The sequence below is a fragment of the Rhinoraja longicauda genome, chromosome 13, assembly GCF_053455715.1.
Source record: "Rhinoraja longicauda isolate Sanriku21f chromosome 13, sRhiLon1.1, whole genome shotgun sequence".
NCBI classification, from domain to species: domain Eukaryota; kingdom Metazoa; phylum Chordata; class Chondrichthyes; order Rajiformes; family Arhynchobatidae; genus Rhinoraja; species Rhinoraja longicauda.
In genome coordinates, this window is record NC_135965.1 from 28,657,816 (window position 1) to 28,676,251 (window position 18,436).

The following is an 18,436-nucleotide window of genomic DNA, read 5'->3' on the forward strand; positions in this document are numbered from 1 at the left end:
ACGCTGTACACAGTGTGAATTCTCCTCACTGCCCCTACCTGAATGGAGTTCGGTATTCGTGAAATTTATGGTTTCTCACTGCAGTCGCAAAACTTCATTGCTTTATGTTAAACTCTGACAGAGCCAGCAAGTAATAGTTTAATCGTTAATATACAGAGGTCTTGCATTTATCGTGCACCCGACATGGTATGCCAATTGCTCATAGCTCCAGTGCAGTAACAGCCATTTCAGTCTTGGGGCAGAGTATACTAGTGTCTGCTGCTTACTATTGAACACCCAGCGCTCTTTACTCTGGACAGAAATAGGTGACGTGCAATAGAGGGCAGTGGGGCAATGCTAATGGTCATGGTCCAATCAAAGTATGAATGCTGGTGGTGGTCAGCTCATTGAAGGGTCCGGGGAAGTGAACAATAAAAGGCCTGTATGTAATTAATCATCCTGGCATTGTGAGGTGAAACTGTAGTTAGCTTGAGAGCATAGAACACAGAAACAATGTAGGATGAATCTGCAGATGCTGCTTTAAATCAAAGATAGAAACAAAATGCTGAAATAACAGCGGGACAGGCAGCATCTCTGGAGAGAAGGAATGGGTGACTTTTCGGGTTGAGACTCTTCTTTAGACTGGTCATCTGAAGAACGGTCTCGACCCGAAAGGTCACCCATTCTTTCTCTCCAGAGATGCTGCCTGTCCCGCTGAGTTACTCCAGCATTTTGTGTCTATCTTCAGCATAGAAACAGCACCGGAAAAGGACTTTCAGCCCACAATGCCCATGCCAAGCACAATGCCGAGTTAAAGTAAACTTCTCTGCCTGAACATGATCCATATGCCTCCATTCCCTGCATATGTACATGTGTCGATCTAAAAGCATCTTAGATGGCAATACCTGCACCACCACCCTTGGCATCTATCCAAGGAGGATATCCCTGATGGCTTTTCCTTCTGTCTGGTGCACAGGCTGGTGAAACAGATTGGAAGTGAAGAGACAGCAGGGGCACAGCTAGAACCAGCAGCAAGAGCAGAAACAAACCTGAGACTTTGACTCCTTGGGCTGAAAATCTCCTCCCATAGCAAGTTACACATTACCCTCTAGGGCAGAAAATAACTTGCATCTCTTGTTTGAACCCTCCTCGAAATTGCCTTTTGCAAACCTCGCAACATCTGAGGGGAAAGAATTACTTGTTTCTGTATACCTACTGCATATAGTGGGGAGTGGGGAAAACAATCATTTTGTACCTGAAAGATTAATCTCTCCTTTCCTGCTCTGAGACATTGGCGCTCCGTTGTGTCGCTCTAAACATTTGCCGTTTCCATTTCAGACAATATCATGCTCTGCCAGGGGCAACAAAAGCTTCGATGTTCACCTTTGTCTGAACTGCTTGCACATCCCTGCCGAAGACCTCACTCTATCTGGCTGGAGATCTTCCAGTTTGCTGTGTTATTAATGACTGCAGTTGAGGTAACTAGCTGCGATGCGGAATGCTTTGATTGCAAGGCGCAGGTGGAGAGTTATGCTTTTGTACATCACCGGCTTGCCTCAACACAGCTTCTGTTGTGCAGGCTGAATTTGTTTTGTTTCTCCTCGGCTCAATAGGATTGTGAATTGTCAAAACATAAGTTGCAGAAAACCAGTGGGTAACATCAGGACGTAGGAAATGAAAATGATAAGAAATATTGTCAACTCATCAGGATCATCTTTTTTTTAAGAGATACAACGTGAAAACAGGCCCATCACCCCATCGAGTCCACACCGACCAGCGAACCCCACACATTAACACTACCCTACACACTCAAGGGACAATTTTGCATGTATACCAAGCCAATTAACCTACAAACCTGTATGCCAATTAACCTACAAACCTGTACGTCTTTGGGGTGCGGGAGGAAACCGAAGATCTCGGAGACAACCCACGTAGGTCACGGGGAGAACGTACAAACTCCGTACAGACAGCACCCGTAGTCAGGATCGAATCCAGGTCTCTGGCGCTGTAAGGCAGTAGCTCTACCACTGCGCCATCTTGCCGCCCTTAATGGGATACTGCTGTATTTTTCCTTAGTAGATAAACTATTCAACAATTATTCGTGTTAAGATGGCTTAATTGCTTGCAAATTGGAATCAATGAGTTGAGGTTCGAAATGCATCTGGGAACTTATTTCATAATCGAGACGATTATTGACTCAGGGAGGAGAGACCCATTATGGGTCCGACGTTAAATTCTCTGTCCAGATGCATTGCAAAAGACTTTGTGGCACAGCTTCTCTTCCCTGTGCAAGGGAGTTCTACTGGAATCTTAGCTGGCAGATTACCTAAAACCAGATTACCTCTTAATAAAATCATTAAAAAATGCAAACAAAGTAATAAAATTATTTTCCAGGGAACAAAACTGAAAAACAGGAAATAATTCAAACGGTTGAGAAAGTACATTAAATCTTGGTTAGATTACTGGGCTGAGTTCCAGGTCATAATTAATTAGGATTTCAAAACATAAGAGTCATGAGAAAAGGTGCAAATAAACATTTGCAAGAACGATTCTAGAAGGGAGAAACTAAAAGCATCAGGAAAAGCAACCAGACTGGTTTCTTACATCTTAAAAAATCTCTCTCTGCAACCCAATGGATGTCTTTAAAATTGTGATGAGGTTTGATAGGGCAGCTGACATGTTTCAGTGTTTCTACATCCTGATTTATTATCAAAGAGTACTAAGCCCAGCAATTTAAATATAATTTCTCTACTTCTGAATCCGTTTTTAAATTATTTTCTTCTGGAAATAAATCTTGAATGATTTATTTGCTTTAAAAAAAAACAGGCGACAGGTAGTTCCACTTTAAGGGGAGTACAAAACCTGGGTTGTGAGGACATATTTCTCACTAGTGAATCCAGCATGAAAGCTTGAAACGAAAAACTGCCGATGCTGAAAATCAAAAACAAAAATCGAAACAGCCTGTAACATCCGTAGGTGGAGAAACGCAGAGTTGAATTCCAGGTGAAGGCCGTTTTATCAAAACTGGAAACTTGAGAGAACAAGTGTGCTAAATTTCAGAGGAGGGTAGTAGGCTTCCTGCATAATGGGGACAATGCCGAATCTACTAAGCAATTGAGGCTGCTGACTTTGATGTATTGAAACCAACTGGGGACAAGAGAGAGGGAGGAAAATACTGTTAAAGAGTTTGAAGTAGTGAGCAAGTTGGGGCATGTGTGTGGAGCACAAACACCTGCTTAGACCATTCACTAAATCTAAAATGGCAGATGAATAGCGTGCTAATATTTTGGGTGCACGGCGTGATTTACAGGACAATGTTGATTTTCCCTCCTACCTTGAAAACACCTAGGAAATTGGCTTCAGTTGAAATGGCAGAGAGCAGTTTTCGTGGGAAAGTGAAAAGGGAATAGGAAAATGGACTCATCCAGCACTGAATCCAAACTGCCCATCAAGTACCCACCATACATTCTACATTAATTCTTCCCACATTGCCATCAATTCCCCCCCCCCCCCCCCCCCCCACCTACCCAACCCCTCTATCATTCACCTGTACAGCAAGGGCTCTATAGGAGCTAATTAACTAACCATCATCCATGTCTTTGAGATATGGGAAGAAACCAGAGCACTCGGAGAGAGCTCTCACAGTCACAGGGAGAACGTACAAATGGCGCACAGGTGAGGATTGAACCTTGATATCTGGATGTGTGAGGCAGCAGCACTGCATTGCAATCTTTCATTTCACTGCACATCGTGTGTGTGTATGTGACCAATAAACTTGACTCGACTGTCGCCCTTGAAAATTAAAACATTTACAGGAAAGAGTTGGGGAGTGGCACTGAATAGTTAGCCCTCTGTCACCACAGGCACAGCGCATTGACTGGTTGGATTATGTGCTGTATCATTCCACAACACTTAAAAAAAACTACAACTGAGCCAACTAAAAATGAACGCAGGCAAAATGTTTTCACACAAAAGAATAAGGACAGCCCTGTCTCAGAAGGCGAGAAAAGCAAAACCAAACGCGGTGATTTAAATTGGAAGCAGATACCACAGAAGAGAAGGGCAGCATTTAATGGATTGGGAGAGATGGGAGGAAACTGGGATTAAGGCGGCTTTGACTGAGACTGAGTGAGACTGCGAAGACTTGTTTGCTCCCTCTGTTTGGGCGCTACAGCTGTGGCATGAGCTGCCCCGCTTTCCATAGTCAAGTTACATCTATTTATCCTCTGAAAGCTGATCTGCCCACATGCCGCAGGTGTGAGTGATTCTTCAGCTACTGTTCACGATTGTGGAATTACAAACCAGAATCCAGCCAAAGTTTATTTTTAAACTCAGTGCCCAGGTGCAAAAAGGCACTGAACTGCATTTAAAAAAATATATATTACATACGATGTAAAAAATATATATATTACATTGACTGAACTCTAGATTCCCCTAAAAAGGAGCGCTGTGGAAGGGTGGGGTGAGGGTCCAAGGAAGATCCAAGAAAAAGCAAGAGCCACAAACTTGCTCTGTCTCAGAAAGATCAGAACATGCTCCAAGCCACATTCCTGCTCCAACCCCGTATACCCTGATTCCCTTAAGATTCAAGTCACAGTCTTGAAAACATTTTTTTATTGTTCAGTCCGAAATGACCAACCCCTCAAGTCAAGTCAAGTCAAATTTATTTGTCACATACACATACTCGATGTGCAGTGAAATGAAAGTGGCAATGCCTGCGGGTTGTGCACAAAAATAATTACAGTTACAGCATATAAATAAAGTTAATAAGTTACTAAACATAGCACAAAAAGTGTCGACAAAAATTTAGTCTCTGGGGTTATCAAAGTTGACAGTCCTGATGGCCTGTGGGAAGAAGCTCCGTCTCATCCTCTCCGTTTTCACAGCGTGACAGCGGAGGCGTTTGCCTGACCGTAGCATCTGGAACAGTCCGTTACTGGGGTGGCAGGGGTCCCTCATGATCTTGCTTGCTCTGGATCTGCACCTCCTGATGTATAGGTCCCTCAGTCCGAGACTAACACGTGGTTCTAAATGCCACAGTGGACAGAAACACCATCACTGCATCTATCCTGCCAAGCACAGTTTGAATTCATCTCTTGTTCCCCCCCAATCCGCATAGAGACCAGGTCTATCTCCTCGGTAAAAACCCCCTCCCACCACCGCCTTTCGCTTACTGTCCCAAGAATCAGTGCTGTGAACCTTCTTCGCGTTCCTTTCATTGCAAGTTTATCTTCGGCTGTAAAACATCGTTTTTAAGAACGTAGGAAAACAGGAGTAGGAGCAGGCCACTCGGCCTCTCAAGCCTGTCCCATCATTCAATGTCATCATGGCTGACCTGCTCCAGGCTTCATTTCCCTTCTGTACCTGTTGCCCATAGCAACTGGAAATTGCGATGGGGAACTGACACAGAAGGGAATTATTTTTTAAATCCCCGAAATGTTGTTACTTCTTTAATTACCTCCAATGATCAAGCCTCCACAATGTTCTGCGACCACAAAATCCAGAGAAGACATTCCCACGTCCCATTTTAAATGGCCGGTCCCATTCTCAGTTTCTATGTGTCCTTGGTTGAGATTTGGTCACTATTGTAAACATCTCAACATCTGGTCTGTCGCGCATCTTATATGTTGCAATAAAAACATGCCTTATTCTTCTAAATTCTAAAGAATAGAGATCCTCTTTCCTTCTTATTCTTACTCATATCTCATCGTTCGTTTCAAATCCTTTTGCCGAAAGATCACCTCTCCTGTGAAATATTGCAGCCTCTGAACAGTTTCGTCCATGGTGGCTTTCTGATAGCAGGGTGAATTAGGTAAATGAACCCTCTAGGCCCAAGGACTGGAGAAAATCCCATGTTATCTGTGTTGTTCATTGGATGGCTGTTTTATTAGTGCTCAAGATTAAAGTCATGGAGTTAAACAGCATACAGATCAAGATGCCCATCTAAGCTTGTCCCATTTGTAGAAACAAGTAACTGCAGATGGTGGTTTACAAAAATGACACATAGCACTGAAGTAACTCAGCAGGTCAGGCAACATCTGTGGAGAACATGGCTGGGTGACGCTTCAAGCCGAGACCCGAATTCTCCACAGATGCTGCCTGACCCACTGAGTTACCCCAACACTTTGTACATTTTGCGCAGGAAAGAACTGCAGATGCTGATTTAAATCAAAGCTAGACACTAAATGCTGGAGTAACTCAGCGGGATAGGTAGCATCTCTGGAGAGAAGGACCCCCAGCGGTAACTCAACCTACCTGATCTCCCGGTGGTTCAGCACTTTAACTCCCCCTCCCATTCCCAATCTGACCTTTACGGCCTGGGCCTCCTCCATTGTCAGAGTGAGGCCCAGCGCAAATTGGAGGAACAACACCTCATATTTAGCTTGGGTAGCTTACACCCTAGCAGTATGAACATTGACTTCTCTAACTTCAAATAGGCCTTGCTTTCCCTCTCTCTACATCACCTTCCCCTCAGCTCCCACCAGTCTTACTGTCTCCAGCTACATTCTATCTCTGTCCCGCCCACTCCCCTGACATCAGTCTGAAGAAGGGTCTCGACCCGAAAAGTCACCCATTCCTTCTCTCCTAAGATGCTGCCTGACCTGCTGAGTTACTCCACCATTTTGTGAATAAATACCATCTAATTTTAAGTGGCTTGTGATGGAAGAGCGGAATCCAGCTGATCAAGTTGGCTGGCCCTCACAGATCAATAACACAATGATCAATAATAGACAGTGATATCTCATGTGGCTGCAGTTAACATCAGGGGTCCTCTGTACACAGAAAGCTGAAAGCAAATTCCCCATTAACTCCTTACTTGAACCTTACACATTCAACTGATACAGTCAAATGCAGACATTTATAGAAACTTGATGCTGAATGTCACATCAGCGGTTGGCTGTCTCCTGCTCAAACTGGTATGGTGGTGGCAAGGACTATCAGAGCTCCAGAGTATAACCCTGTGTTAGGGAACCCGAGCAAAATGTAAAGGAAATTCTTTATGAGACTGACGCACTAAAGGATGTGTTCCAAATGTACAGTAGGCTGGGTTGTATTTGTATTTCCAAAAGAAAATTCAATCACATCTAGAATACACTGAATCTCCCAGAGATTGGAGACTCTTTCTGGATCACAAATCATACAGCAACTACTGCCACACCAAATTAATCTGATATCTCTCTTACGCATCCAGTGCAGACTCATATGGGCCAAATCACGTCAAGTCAAACAGAGTTTATTGTCATATGCACATGAACAGTCAGATGTACAAATGTCTTACTATGTCAAATATTGCAATATGTAGTGTGTGCAAGCTCACGCACACAGGGATGTGTGTACAAGATTAAACATGCTTGAGTGTGTGTGTGATCATGTGTGTTTGTGTGCATGTGCATCATCATGCATGTTTGTGAATGTGTACAGGTGTGTGATGTGAGAGAGATCATGCAAAACTTTGTATGCGCGCGGGGAGAAAGAGAGAGACTGTATGCGTATGTGTGAGATCATGCATATCTGTGTGTTGTGCTTTCTGTGTATATTTAAGATCACGCTTGCCTATATATACACTAAGCACTGGCAATGATAGTGAACACAGCAAAATGGAAAAATGTGTCAGCATTAAAGAGTTGTGGTCTTGCAGAGCATGGCAGCACGCTTATCTTGTCCAGTTCTACTAATCTGACTGTGATATATTGGCCGACAAATTTTAATATGCAGGAAACATTTTTTGTATGACCTTCCAGAATGTAATCAAAAACCCAATCTACTCACTACACGGATTGCTTAGGTCACTAAAACTGTTCCCAATCCTCTGCATACTGCCCTACTCACAATGAACAGTCATGTTAAATGCCATGCAAAACATATCCAGACGTCACTCATGCAAAATTAGCTTGTCGCTGCGTGGTCTGTGAACAGCATGCAAAGCCTAATTGATTGGGCAAAAAGCCTTGTCGTAATTGGCATAGAGCTGTACAGCACGGACACAGGCTCTTCAGCCCACCTTGTCCATGCCGTCCAAGCTGGCGTATTGGGCTCATCTCATTTGTCTGCATTTGGCCCATAGCCGTGTAAAACCTACCCATATCTGGCCAAATGTCGTTTGAAAGTCATAATTGTATCTGCTTCCACTGCTTCATTTGGCAGCTCATTCTGTATAGGGACTACCCTCTGAGTGAAATACTTGCCCCTGAGAGCCTTCCTAAATCTCTTCCCTCTCACCTTTAGCCAAGGCCCTCTCGTTTTAGAATCGTCTACCCTGAGAAAAAGACTGTGCGTGTTCACTTTATCCATGAGCCTTTGATCTTGTACACCTCCGTAAGGTAAACCCCTCAACCTCCAACACTCCAAAGATAAAGTTCCAGGTTATTCAACCTCTTCCTATATCTCAAGCTCGCGCTCTCAGGTAAATCCTTGTAAATTATTTCTGCACCCTTTCCAACTTAATGACATCCTTCCTATAGCTGGGCGATCAGAACTGCATACAGCACCAAGTGTGGTCTCACCAACAACTAACAAACATGTGGGGACCTTGAGCCCAGCTCTGCCCAACTCCAAAGAACCATAACATTTGAACAAATCCTTTGAAGTGCAAAGCCGCTTCCAGGTGACCAGGTGTTCTGTAAGGGAGCTGAAGGTGTGATATACGGACATCGGGCACCTCTTCGCCCTCATCACCTCCCTGCATTGTCACAGCTCACCGCTTGTTACCACAAAGAACCATGTGGAAGTCAGAGAAAGGAACTATTTTTTCCCATTCCACTGTTGCTTTCACTCTACATTCCCAGCTGTTCTTTCGCACATCCACAGCTGTCCCAGTCTCCAACATTTGCCTCAAACAGAAGCCGCATAGAATCCCCAGTTAAAAGCTCCTGCAGTTCATTGCCTCCAGGATCAATCGGGAAAAGTTCACAAATTCCACTTTCAATCCAAGCACATTCTGAAGTTGTGAGATTCCTCCCAAGCACAAGTTCTGCCCAGGTTATGAACAGTTGACATGGGCAGCCTATGTAGTTTAGTTTAGTTTAGAGATACAACGCAAAAACGAGCCCTTCGGCCCACCAAGCCTGCGCCGACCAGTGATCCCTGTATGCTTTCACTATGCTTTCACTATCCTACACACGCGGGTCCATTAGGAGGAGGAGTTGGCTGCGCCTAACGGCTGCGGCTCTCTGGCAGTCTGTTTGTCTTTTTTTCTTTTTTTTGTTTGTGTCGGTGTTGGGATGGTTTTTGTTTCTGTTTTTGGCTGTGTATGTGTGGTGGGGGGGTGGGGTGTGGGGTGTGGGGTGTGGGGGTGGGGTGGGGTGGGGGAAACCTTTCTTTATTAGGTCTCTTCCCCGGGGCGCAGCTCGCCCGCGGGGCCTTCCATCGCCGGCGCGGCTCGGCTGCGGGACTTAACATCGCCAGCGCGGCTCGGCCGCGGGACGTTTCAGTGCCCGGTGCGGCTCGGCTGCTGGACTTAACATCGCCAGCGCGGCTCGGCCGTGGGTAGTTTCGGTGCCCGGCGTGGCTTGGCCGCTGGACTTAACATCGCCAGCGCGGCTCGGCCGCGGGACGTTTCAGTGCCTGGTGCGGCTCGGCCGCTGGACTTAAAATCGCCCGGTGCGGCTTGGCCGCGGGACGTTTCGGTGCCCGGTGCGGCTCGGCCGCGGGACGTTTCGGTGCCCAGGGCGGCTCGGCCGCGGGGCCTTCCATCCCCTTGCGGGGGGTGCGTGTCGTTTGCCTCGGTAGGGGTCGAGCTGCCTGTCCGTGGGTGCGGGGGGAAGAGAGGGGAAGTTTTGTTGCCTCCATCACAGTGAGGGGGGGTTTGGAGTCACTGTGATGGATGTTTGTGTTGGGGTCGGGTGTCCTGTGTTCTTTTCTTTTTTGCTGTGTTTTGTTTGACTGCTGAAATTTCGTTCAGTGTAAAAAGCCGAGTGACAATAAAGTGTTGTTATGTTATGTTATGTTATGTTATTACCGAAGTTGATGCTTGGATGCCGAGTGGGACGTATTTGCCGGCTACTGTGGAGGGCTGCAGTCGCCTCTGCCATGTGGGAAATCAATTTGGGGCTGCACTTCTGCGTTGTGACCTGCCTGGGTTATGGACAGTTCACTGGTAGGGAACCCTGCTGTAACCTGGGGAGGACCTGTAATACCTTCCAACAACTGTGGTCTTCTGATCCTTGTCTAAGCAACTTTCGTCAATTGAATCTGCTGTTCATAAAGGCATTGTATATTCTGCTTGGAGTGGGAGTTTATCCCAAAGATACTCTATTGAGATTGCCTCAACGGTGGTTGTCACTTGGTTAATCTGTCAACACAGATTGGTCCATTGTCATGTCGTTCACTGGCAGAGGAAAGTTTGACTTGCCACTATGTATTAGATGGCCACATGGCCCATGACCTATTTGGACTCTATTTGACCTAAGAGACTGATGAAACCGAGGCAGCAATACCATTGGTCTTGAATGAGTGCCATGCCTTAGACATCAATCACAATCCATTTGTTGTTAATGTTGAAATTGTAGTTTGGAGCAGCAAGCCTGGAAAGATTCTTTGAAGTCATCCAGCGAGTAGGAAGAGGAACCAGAGTCCTTGTAAGTCTGGAAAGTGTGGGTTCCTGACTGTCCCTGTGTGTTACAGCATCTCAAAGAATGATTGGTGTCGGCCGTTTGCTTTAAGTCCTGTACAATTAATTGGAATATCAACCGCTGTTGTGTGCCAGGGGTCTTTGCCTGGATTATGCTGTCAGCCACTCTCTCCCTCCAAAGCTTTGAAAGAGCATGACAATGGGGCTCCGGTGAAGGCATTTTGGGGAAAGGGCGCCGAGTGGGGTTCAGAGGGAGTATGGGATGCGCCCTGGTAAGTTTAGAAGGATCGTGAGATGCAGAATCAGGTGAACTAGGGACAGACCCACTAGGATTTGCAAACATTAGGATCGCAGGTTGTTGGCGTTTCACTGTGACACTGAGATGCATTTACTGGATAAGTAAGAAAGAACCTGGGCAAGGACTCAGTACATACCTGAGAGACCTTCCGCACCACGTCTGTGCCTATGTTGAGACCCCGAACAAAGGAACGAGCTGCAATGATGACGCGGGTTAGCCGTATCTTGAAGAAGCGCGGCACCTCACCAAAGGGCTTGAGTGGCTCCGCGTGCTTTACCATACACTCTAGGTAGTCATCGCTGATTTGGTAGTGTGAGTTCTGGTACTTGAACTGACGCTCCATCAGCCTCGACCAGAACTCGTTCAACACCTCTTCCAGGTTGATGTTGGCGCCCTTGTAGTAGCGACGCAGCTCGTTGAACAAGTCCTTGAAGATCTTGCTGTTCTCAAAGTAATGCAGTCCATACATGTGCGTGAACTTCCGGTTGAGGTTCTTTTCTGATTGGTCCAGCAGTTCTTGGAAATAGTCTGTGGATGAGAAAGCCAAAATGGTTACTCACTGTGGCCAAAATATAAAACACATTGGACCCTCTCCTCCTCAGACCCAAATCACAATACATTCTCTGCCAGTTCTACCCACCCACACAACCCAGCTGCTCACTCCTTCTCAAAGATGCCAGCATTCATGGGGACACCCTGATGATTCAGCATCTAGTTGACCAAGCTCTGTTTCCCTTACATCTTTTAAATTCATATGGGTCCCATTTCCCATGCTCTCTTTAAACTTACCTGAGGCTCAGTGCACCTTTTAAACTCACATGGGCCCCCATTTACTATATGTAAATTTTTTTGCTCTGGTTTATTTTCACCCACGTGTTTAGACCGTAATGTTGTATCCTTATTGTTTTGATGTGTTTATGTTTTATTCTTAATTGTTAACTGTATGTTTGTGTTGTCATTTGTGAGCAGAGCACCAAGGCACATTCCTTGGCCAATAAACGTATTCATTCATTCATTCATTCATTCATTCATTCATTCATTCATTCATTCATTCATTCATACTTGCAAAAAGAGATGCGATGAAACAGACCCCAGCCAAATTATTTTGAACCCTTTGAGCTCCTGAAGGCCCAGGATCGCTCTTACAGTATCCAAGGAAAGCTCAGCTGCACCTTTCCTGAATGTTGGTCATTCTCGCCATACATCCCTTCAAAGAGCATGTGGAGTTTGGTGCTGAATAATGTTTGATAACTGAACCATGAGGTGATTTTGCTAGGTCAATATTGCTGCTTGTTTTAGGTGTGACGGCAATTATAGAACAATACAGCACAGGGAGAGATCAACGTGGCCCATTATCTGTAGATAAGCTATCCAACTAATGTGTTCCACATGGGAGTCACACATCATGGAAATAGGCCCTTTGACCCAAATCGTCCATGACAGCCAAGATTCCCCGTTTAAACTAGTCCTATATCCCTCTAAACCTTTCTTATCCATGTACCTGTCCAAATGTTTTTAAAATATTATTATTGAACCAGTATTGACTATTTCTTCACAAAATGCTGGAGTAACTCAGCAGGTCAGGCAGCATCTCGGGAGAGAAGGAATGGGTGACGTTTCGGGTCGAGACCCTTCTTCAGTATTGACTACCTCCTCTGGCAGCTCGTTCCATACAACCACGACTCTATGCGGAAAAAGTCATCACTCAGGTTCCATATAAATGTTTCCCCTCATCTTAAACCTATGCTTTCTATTTTTGATTCTCCTACCCTGATAAAAAAAAGTCATCACCCTATCTCTTCCACTCATGGTTTATACGCCTCTGTCAGATCACACCTCCGCCTTCTCCGTTCCAAGGAATAAATCCATAGCCTGCCCACCAGCTTCCTGTAGCTTCGACCCTTGAGTCCTCGTAACATCCTTATAAATCGCCACAGCTTCCAGCTTAATGGAAACATTCATCTGCTGCTTTCCCAAGTCAGGGTGTATATGCGATTCCCCTGTCAAAAGCTACCAAAGACATCAAGCAAAAGTCTGAGAGATTCCCAGCAGAGAAATATTCACCTCCCGGGTTTCAAGTAAAGGTCAGAAATTGAAACCCATCCCAGGGCATAAATCATTCATCTCACAGGCCAAGAACCAGGTTCAATGCTGACCTCTGGTGTTGTCTGTGTGCAGTTTGCTTCCCCTGGGTGCTTAGGTTTCCTTCCATATCCCAAGGACGAGCTGCTTGGTAGGTTAATTGGCAGTTGTAAATTGCTCCTTGTATGCAGGTTAGAAGATTTGTACAAGTTAATGGAAATGTGGGGTGAATAAAAATGAGACTAATATTGAATGATGAGCAGATGGGCAGATGGGGAGATTGCTTTGTACAGCATGCGTTCAGTCTGCAGAAGTAACCTTGGGGTGGGAGCTGCTTTACGTCCTCGTCATCCACCCTGGGTAGTTCTACAGAACTGCCAACATTTGCAGCAAAGCGTCAACTACGGTACTCTGAAGCACCAATTGTCACTTTTCATTGTTGTAGTTGACATACGAAAGAAGAAGTAACCTTGTGCTTCCGATTGCCTGCCACTTTAATTCCCCTTTTCACTCCCACTTGGACCTCTCTGGCTGTTACAATGGGGCCCAACACAAGCCTGAGGAACAAACCTCATCTTCTGCCAGGGCAAGGTGCAGATTCTTATGAGGTTTATCAGGTAGACACAGTGATGATGCTTTCCCTTGGCCGTGCTGTCTACAGTCACCGTTCCAGAATAGCAGGTCAACCGATAGATGCAGAGGTCAGAATACATTTCTTCACTCAAGAGGACAGTGGACCTTCAGTTTCTTGGTATATTCAAGATGGAGACCGAGAAAGGGTTGGACATTAAGGGAATCAATAGACATGGGGGTTGGCATGGGACAGCTGTACTCAGATAGCACATCAGCCATGATCTTACTGAATGGCAGAGAAGGTGCAAGGGGTGCCATCTACACCCCTGCAACTCTTTCTTGGGTCCACATGTTTCTGATCTGTGCTCTCTGGTGGAATGTCAAAACAGCCATGGGGATATGCTAGATCTGGGTGTTGCTGGCAAAACTACCATTTATTGTCCATCCCCATTTTGGCCTTTTGAGAAGCAAGCCAGTGATGTGCTGCCCGCTTGAAACAGTGCAGGAAGGAACTCCCTCAGTGCTGCTGTGGAGGGAGCTTCTGGACATGGACCCAGTGATGATGAAGGATTGATGATAAACTGCCAGGTCAGAATGTTGTGTGACTGGAACAGGAACCTGCAGGCGCTTATGAGATGATGCAAATTAGACACAAACAAGAGACACTAGTTGGAGAAGCTCCATAATCCTTAGAGATATACGCCCTTCGGCGCTTCAAGTCCTCGCCGACCAGCAATATCCCCGTACACTAACGCTGTCTTTCCTACACGCTAGGAAGAATTTACAATATTACCGAAGCCAATTAACCTCCAAACCTGTATGTCTTTGGTGTGTGGGAGGAAACCAGGGCACCTGGAGAAATCCCATGCAGTCACAAGGAGAAAGTAGAACCTCCATACAGATCGAAGGTATTTATTTCACGAAATGCTGAACTCAGCAGGTCAGGCAGCATCTCAGGAGAGAAGGAATGGGTGACGTTTTGGGTCGAGACCCTTCTTCAGACTGATGTCAGGGGGGCGGGACAAAGGAAGGATATAGGTGGAGACAGATAGAGGGAGAACTGGGAAGGGGGAGGGGAAGAGAGGGACAGAGGAACTATCTAAAGTTGGAGAAATCAATGTTCATACCACTGGGCTGCAAGCTGCCCAAGCGAAATATGAGGTGCTGTTCCTCCAATTTCCGGTGGGCCTCACTATGGCACTGGAGGAGGCCCATGGCAGAAAGGTCAGACTGGGAGTGGGAGGGGGAGTTGAAGTGCTCAGCCACCGGGAGATCAGGTTGGTTAAGGTGGACTGAGCGAAGGTGTTGAGTGAAACGATCGCCGAGCCTGCGTTTTGTTTGGCCGATGTAAAGAAGTTGACATCTAGAGCAGCGGATACAATAGATGAGGTTGTAGGAGGTGCAGGTGAACCTTTGTCTCACCTGGAAAGACTGTTTGGATCCTTGGATGGAGTTGAAGGGGGAGGTAAAGGAACAGGTGTTGCATCTCGTGCGGTTGCAGGGGAAAGTGCCCGGGGATGGGATGCTTTGGGTAGGAAGGGACGAGTGGACCAGGGAGTTATGGAGGGAACGGTCTCTGCGGAACGCAGAAAGGGGAGGGGATGGGAAGATGTGGCCAGTAGTGGGGTCCCGTTGTAGGTGACGGAAATGTTGGAGGATGATTTGTTGGATACGCTGGCTGATGGGGTGGAAGGTGAGAACGAGGGGAATTCTGTCCTTTTTACGAATGGGGGGGAGGGGGAGCAAGAGCGGAGCTGCGGGATGTAGAAGAGGCCCTAGTGAGAGCCTCATCTATAATGGAAGAGAGGAAGCCCCGTTTCCTGAAGAATGAGGACATCTCTGACGCCCTAATGTGAAACACCTCATCCCAGGCGCAGATGCGACGTAGACGGAGGAATTGGGAGTAGGGGATAGACTTTTTGCAGGAGACAGGGTGGGAAGAAGTTTAGTTCAGATAGCTGTGCAAGTCAGTGGGTTTATAGTAGATGTCAGTCACTAGTCTGTCTCCTGTGATGGAGATGGTGAGGTCTAGAAACGGGAGGGAGATGTCGGAGATAGTCCAAGTATATTTAAGAGCAGGATGGAAATTGGAAGTGAAGTGTATGAAGTCAGTGAGTTCAGCATGGGATGAACAGCACCTCATATTTCGCTTGGGCAGCTTGCAGCCCAGCGGTATGAACATTAACTTCTCCAACTTTAGATAGTTCCTCTGTCCCTCTCTTCCCCTCCCCCTTCCCAGTTCTCCCTCTATCTTCCTGTCTCCACCTATATCCTTCCTTTGACCCGCCCCCCTGACATCAGTCTGAAGAAGGGTCTCGACCCGAAACGTCACCCATTCCTTCTCTCCTGAGATGCTGCCTGACCTGCTGAGTTACTCCAGCATTTTGTGAAATAAATACCTTCGATTTGTACCAGCACCTGCAGTTATTTTCTTACAACTCCATACAGACAGCACCCGTAGTCAGGATAGAACCAGGGTCTCTGCCACCATAAGGCAGTGACTCTAACACTGCACCACGGTGCTACCCTTCTGTTGTAAAGATCAAGAAGGTGGAGGAATTTGAAAATAGAGGTTAGGGTTAATGGCGGCTTTTCCACACCACAGTCAATGTAGAAGAAGGGTCTCGACCCGAAACGTCACCCATTCCTTCTCTCCTGAGATGCTGCCTGACCTGCTGTGTTACTCCAGCATTTTGTGAATAAATACAGCAAAGATATCAGTGATTTACCTGGACTTGGTGTCTATTTGAATATGTACAGCAGAGCTCAGTCCTACGCCAGTATATAATGACCGCTTCACTGCCAATCACAAATCGTCCCTGTGCAGGGGAGGTATAATGGAATATTCCATCGTGTTGACCCGCAAAGGTCCTCGGAAAACATTCATAGCACTTTGGATGTAGTGCTCAGCATCTTTGCAAATTGAGTTTAAACCCAGAGCAGCAGTTTTTATTAGTAGCTAATGAGAAGCTGTTACCATTTACAACTGCTGTCTTTCTTTGATTAAGTGTACGTCAGAGTGCTGTAAATTTTTAAAGGGAGCTTTGTAAAATTCACCAAGATGCAAGACATTTAATTTCCCTTTCATTCAGCTTGACTCATTAGGACCATGGCGAGACTCTGTCTCCTGTAACCGAGCACAGGGAGAGTTCCAATCGATTTTTCTCAGCAATTGATTAAATAGTTGCCTGTTCCGTGAAAGCTCTTTGCTCCATTTTCTTGTCATGCAGCAGTGATACTGATCACTTTAACATTCAAGGTGCAGAGTACATTGGCCAAGTAGCCACCCGCCAGCATGTTCCTTGCGTTTTCTCAAGGGCATTGCAGACAAAGGCTCATGCCGTTCCCATTTAACATCCGTACGCGCCGGTGAACTTTGCAATACAATAACCACGGGTGAAAACTGCAGCTAGTGCATCTCTCCTGCCTAATCAGACAGCCCAGACCAATTGCTAACACACATCAGCTCTCGCTTTTTCTTCCACAGGTGAGGAGGTGCCAGAAGACTGGTGGCTGGCTAATGTGTTGGAACGAACTGCAGATGCTGGTTTACACCAAGGATAGGCATAAAATGCTGAGAGAGGGTAGAGTGGAATGGGGATTTAAAATGGCAGCAGGAAGCTCAGGGTCTCCTGTGGATTGAGCGCAGGTGCTCCACAAAGGGATTCCTCCATCTGCGTAGGGTCTCCACAGAGCATGGGAGATCACATCGTGAGGACCAAACGAAGTACACTCGATTGAAACAAGTGCAGGCTAACCATTGCTTCGCCTGGAAGAACTGTTTGGATCTCTGGGTGGTGGGAAGGGAAGAGGCGAAAGGACAGTTAGTGAATCACCTGTACTGCATGGGAAAGTGCCATAAGATGGGATATGGTATTCAGGTAGCGGAAGAGTTGACCAGCGAGTTACAAAGCGAACCATCCCTCTGAAATGCAGAAAGGTGAAATGAATGGTTTGGGTGATAAAATATTATTGGGAGTCGTCTATAAGCCCCAAACACTAATGATCATGCCAAGCAGACATAAATTGGGAAAGTAAAGGTGGTTGTACAATAATCATGAGGGACTTTATTCTGGATATAAACTGAGCAAACCAAAATTGCTTAGTAGTTGTGTGCAGGTACATTCAGGGAGTGTGCAGGACATTGTTCCTCGATATACAAATTTAGAGAACTAGTGAGGGAACAGAGGGGTCTCGACCCAAAACATCACCCATTCCTTCTATCCAGAAAGTGTTCTATCCACTTTGGCGGCAAGAACAGGAAAGCAGAGTATTACCTGAATGGTGAACAATTAGGAGAAGGGGAAATGCAACGTGGCCTGGGTGTCATGGTGCACCAGTCATTGAAAGCAAGCGTGCAGGTGCAGCAGGCAGTGAAGAAAGCGAATGGTATGTTGGCATTCATAGCAAGAGGATTTGAGTTTAGGAGCAGGGAGGTTCTACTGCAGTTGTACAGGGCCTTGGTGAGACCGCACCTGGAGTATTGTGTGCAGTTTTGGTCTCCTAATCTGAGGAAAGACGTTCTTGCCTAAGAGGGAGTACAGAGAAGGTTCACTAGATTGATCCTTGGGATGGCGGGACTTTCATATGAAGAAAGACTGGATAGACTAGGCTTGTACTCGCTGGAATTTAGAAGACTGAGGGGGGATCTTATAGAAACGTATAAAATTCTTAAGGGGTTGGAGAGGCTAGATGCGGGAAGATTGTTCCCGATGTTGGGGGAGTCCAGAACCAGGGGTCACATCTTAAGAATAAGGGGGAAGTCTTTTAGGACCGAGATGAGAAAACATTTCTTCACACAGAGAGTGGTGAGTCTGTGGAATTCTCTGCCACAGAAGGTAGTTGAGGCCAGTTCATTGGCTATATTTAAGAGGGAGTTAGATGTGGCCCTTTTTGCTAAAGGGATCAGGGGGTATGGAGAGAAGGCAGGTACA

General features: G+C 46.1%; 1 protein-coding gene across 1 annotated transcript in view; it reads right to left on the reverse strand.

Annotated features, from left to right (window-relative positions):
• Positions 1-18,436, reverse strand: part of LOC144599596 (glypican-1-like) — a 137,546-nt gene that overhangs the window by 33,794 nt on the left and 85,316 nt on the right. The window contains exon 3 of the mRNA XM_078410664.1: positions 10,984-11,375. Coding sequence (XP_078266790.1) covers positions 10,984-11,375 — 392 coding nt within the window. The remainder of the gene's footprint in view (positions 1-10,983; positions 11,376-18,436) is intronic.